At 48.3% G+C, this 4,555-nt stretch overlaps 1 protein-coding gene across 1 annotated transcript in view; it reads right to left on the reverse strand.

The window, feature by feature from the left end:
* Nucleotides 1–3,794, reverse strand: part of LOC107122747 (putative DBH-like monooxygenase protein 2) — a 38,295-nt gene extending 34,501 nt beyond the window's left edge. Inside the window, exon 1 of the mRNA XM_015425879.1 lies at nt 3,664–3,794. Within this exon, the coding sequence (XP_015281365.1) occupies nt 3,664–3,794 (131 nt within the window). The remainder of the gene's footprint in view (nt 1–3,663) is intronic.
* Nucleotides 3,795–4,555: the final 761 nt, after the last annotated feature.

Raw genomic sequence — 4,555 nt, forward strand, 5'->3', positions numbered from 1 at the left:
CGGTAAGTCTCTTAAAACATATTTCCACATTTTTACTTCTGCACCCCCCTTGGCAAATCGTTGTTTTGTTTATGCATGTGGGAGGAACCCCTCCCCTGCTCGCTCGTCTCACTGTTCCCAGGGGGCGGGGGGGGCTTTCTTTTAGTTTTTTGGCATCTCTTTTTTTACTTGACTCACTGTTCATTTTTGGTCCAGGGATCTCGCTCGATCGTGGTTAAATCGCCCGATCTCCAACGCTTGTCCCGGCCGGCGGCTCTGAATCATTAGGGTGGCAGGACCATCAGGGCGGAGGAGTGCCTCAATTCCGCAGCATCTTGCTGTGGAAGAGGCTACCCCTCAAAATCTCCATGGCAAGGAGCCTTTCGCACCGGCTCCATGGGGGGGGGAACGGACAACTGAGCCCCCTCTTCACCGCAGGTGCTCAGATCGTCTCCCAGGAGGTCCAGGAGAGACGTCTGCTAGCGTGTCGCCATTAACCGAAAGCTCTCCACCCAAATTTCCAGGTATTCCCCAACTCAGAGTTGACAACCCTAGAGTCTGGAAGCAACAAAATTCCGATGGACTGACTGATGCAAAATCTCCATGCAGGGGCTCAACAAACACGAGAACTTTACAATATCTTATGTGTCCCTAATAATAACTGTGTGCCAGCAAGTAGCAACCAACTTATGGTGACCCCAGCATGAGGTTTACAGGGTAAGAGAGGAGCAGAGGTGGTTTGCTATTGCCTTCCTCAGCATGGCAACCTTACTCTTTCTTGGTGGTTGCCCATCCAAGTCCTCACCATGGTCAACTCTGCTCAGCTTCCAAACTCTGATGGGATTGGGCTAGTCTGGACTACTGAATCCCCCCCCAATCAACAAATCATTGAATAACATGCTTCTGGCTAGTATGCTTAGAAAATTTAAGAACTTATGTGTCCCTAAGTTATGTTGTCGAAGGCTTTCACGGCTGGAGTTCATTAGCTGTTGTAGATTTTCCAGGTTGTCTAGCCATGGTCTTGGCATAGTAGGACCTGACGTTTCTCCAGTAGCTGTGACTGGCATCCTCAGAAGTATAACACAGAAAGACGGAGTACTCTCTGTGCCAAGGTGAAAAGAAAAATGGTAGGCACTAGGCAGGTAATTTATATCTTCTCAGGAAGGTGGGATAGGGCTGAGTAATTATCATCTTGGAGTTCCCTGTGAAACATGTTAATGGAGGAGTTCTTCAATTTTCTTCAGTTTTCTAAACGTATTAGGCAAAACTATGTGTTTCAATGATCTGTTGATGGGTGGGTGGGTGGATTTCAAATTAAATATTAACTGAAAAACCAAGAAAATGCCAAACTGAAGAATTCCTGCCTTGAATGTACTGTATTGTACTGCAACATGAGATAGCAGAAGTTGCTTGCCCTATATAATGGTCTGTTCACACACAAACATTCGTTGCTTGATCATTGTAACATGGGCTGCGGTCACACAGAACAGAAGCCACACAAGTGAGACGGAAAACAGGCGGAGTTTCCGGGCGCGATCTCACCAGCACATCTGGGAAGCGTAGCACTCCCGTGGCACAACCGAGGCTTCCAGCCGAAACTGCGTGGCAAAAAACTAGTACCGCGGAGGTACTAGTTTCCGGAAACTGCGGGGCAAGGGCGGGCGTCTGATCGCGTTTCCGCTGGCATCCGGCACCCGCCCATGTCCCCTTGCAAATAAGGTGGGTTTTTTTGTTCACGTCTCTGTGGATGCGCACACGCATCCAACAGAGCATGCGCATTTGTCATGTACACACACACAAAAAAAGTTTGCCACGGCGCGCGCTTCTTTGTTGCGCGCCGGCTTGTCCTGTGATCAGCACCTCTCCCTTGCCATGGAACCTCCACGGTACCTCCACAGGACCTCCATGGGAGGTCTGATCGAGTAACTGCGCAGTAGTTTGCCCCAGGGCAAACAGCCACGCTTCTCCCCCGCAGTTTCCTGCCCGTGTGACCGGGGCCATGGATTGGTATGTACCTGTAGAAAAGAGCAAGAGTCCAGTGGCACCTTAAAGCCTAACAAAATTTGTGGCAGGGAGTGAGTTTTCCTGAGTCACTGCTCACTCAAATTAACATTCCGTGTCCATGCTAAAAAAATGTCCTATTTCAGGATGAACAAAATCTATGAATGATGTCAACCTTCCAAGATGAAACCCACCCATATGTGTTCTTTTTGGTACACTATTAACTGATGAGATGTGATTCATTTGTAAAGTGGATTTGGTTATAAGAGCTTGTTATTAGCTATGTGATAAGTGTGTGTGTGTGTGTGTGTGTGTGTGTGTGTGTGTAGAGTGCTGGCTACTCCGCTACACCACATTGGTTTTCGGGTTATACATTCACTCTGGAACAGGTTGGTCCTTTCCACACTTGGATCTCATCCCTGGTTTTATCAGAGTTCAGCTCGCGACACAATACCTTACATTTATCCCTGGTTATAACAGCATCCGTTTATCCCGGGACAAGTGTGACTGGCTGTGCAGATTTCTTTTTTTAAAAAGCACCTGCCACCACAGTGCAAGGATCTTCACTGGGTGACTGAAGGTAAGCTGCGGCAGCCATTTTGTGGCTGTGCCCACCACACTATGTCAGAATGCCAAAGGTGCCCACGGGCTCGAAATGGTTGGGGACCCCTGTTCTAAGCATTCCAATCCCTCGCCCAAACCCTCTGAGTACCAGTATCTGGAGGACTGCCTTTATTTCTACTTGCAGGCTAATGGGAAGCGACTGGTCAGTCTTTGTGGGGAACAAGATGGTGGACTGGCAGATGTTTGGAGTGATGCAGTGAAGTTACTGTTAGCTTCTTCCTTCCTAGCAAGGCATCTGCTGCTGAGCTGACTGCCCCCTCCATTGGGGGCAGGGCCATAGGTGGTCAAGCCCAGCATTCAGATGTACACGTCCTTGTTCTTGATTCTGGACATCTGCTTTTGTCTGAAGCATCCACGGCTGTGTTTTGGGAAATGAAAGGCCCTCAAGGACAATTCCTCAGTAGAGTTTTCCATCCCACATCCACCTGATGAAGTGGGCTGTGACCCATGGAAGCTCATATGGCAACAAATGTTATTCTTTAAGGTGGCACTAGATTTTTGTTTTATGGTCCCATTTGGCCCTAGGTTGTTCCCCTGCTAAGTCTCTGCTTAGTGGGATGTGGGTTTTCCTGGCTTTCCATCTCTAATAAGATTTATCACACTCTGCACACGCTAATCTGCTGGATGAGGAGAAAGCTGAGAGAAGGACACTTAATCAGAGTCTTTATAAAAAGATATTCAGTGGCTTGGATAGTCAGATTTATCTCGGAACGCCCTTTACGTAGATGTCAGCATCCTGCGAGGACATGTTCGCATGCCAGTTTGGCATTCTGCTCCGGTTCGTAGATGGAAAATGAATCGACACCTCTCTTTTTCCTTCCTTGTCATTCATGTTCTTTCCTCAGGATAGTTTCAAAAGGGCTGCGGTAGATTTATGGCCAGAAAAACTATGTGACATCCCCAGCATGATGACATCACTTCTGTGTGATGTCATCACATTGGGGACATTGCACTGGGTCATGGCTGTTGGGGGTGGGGCTTCCCACACAAAGAAGCCCACGAAATCAGAGGATCCCCTACTCCTGCCTGAGGGCTGGCAACCCTAAGGAATCTCCCAACCTTGAGTTGGCAGCCTTTGCCTGTAAGGAGTTCTTTTCCTCCTTATGCAAAGTGATGAACAATTTGATGATGATGATGATGATGTGACAGTCTGCACAACTTCCTCTCATCTGAAGGATATTGCAGTGCATGGTGGTGGGATACCCAGGTTCGAATTGCCAAGAAGCTCATTGGGTGATCTCGGCCTAATCATGCTGTCTTAGCTTTATCTACCTCGGTCGCACAGTTGTTGTGAGGGCAAACTGGAGGAGGAAGATTTGTGTACCCCACCACCTGAAAGTCTTAGGAGGAAGGCCGGGACGAAATACGTGTCAGTTCATGAGGGCTGCTTCTCATATTACCTTCTCTAACAAACACCAGATATTATTTTACACACACATCTAAAAGTGCAAATGCAATCAATAGCATCAAGAAAAACTTACAGGACAGCCAAGATTGACTGCTGCATGAACACACATGCATAGCCCTGACCTGGATAGGCCAGGCAAACCCCATCTCGTCAGATCTCGGAAGCTAAGCAGGACCGTCCCTGGCTAGTATTTGGATGGGAGACCTCCAAGGAATACCAAGATCATGAGTCAGAGGCAGGCAATGGGAAGCCACCTCTGAATGTCCCTTTGCCTCCAAGCCTCACCTGGGGTCGTCAGAAGTCAGCTTGACTTGATGGCAAAACACACACACACACACAGTTGCCCTACACTAAATCAGAACGTTGGTCCCTGAAAGTCAGTATTGTGTACTCAGACTGAGACCCTCCAGGAAGTCAGGCTGAGGTCTTCCACATCGCCTCCTGCCTGATGCTTAAATTGGAGATTCCAGGGATCGAACCTGGGACCTTCTAGCATGCAAAGTAGAGGATCTTCCACTGAGCCTTAGCCCCTCCCCAAATGCG

Source organism: Gekko japonicus, unplaced genomic scaffold (assembly GCF_001447785.1).
Source record: "Gekko japonicus isolate JY-2015 unplaced genomic scaffold, Gekko_japonicus_V1.1 scaffold2660, whole genome shotgun sequence".
Taxonomy (NCBI): Eukaryota; Metazoa; Chordata; class Lepidosauria; order Squamata; family Gekkonidae; genus Gekko; species Gekko japonicus.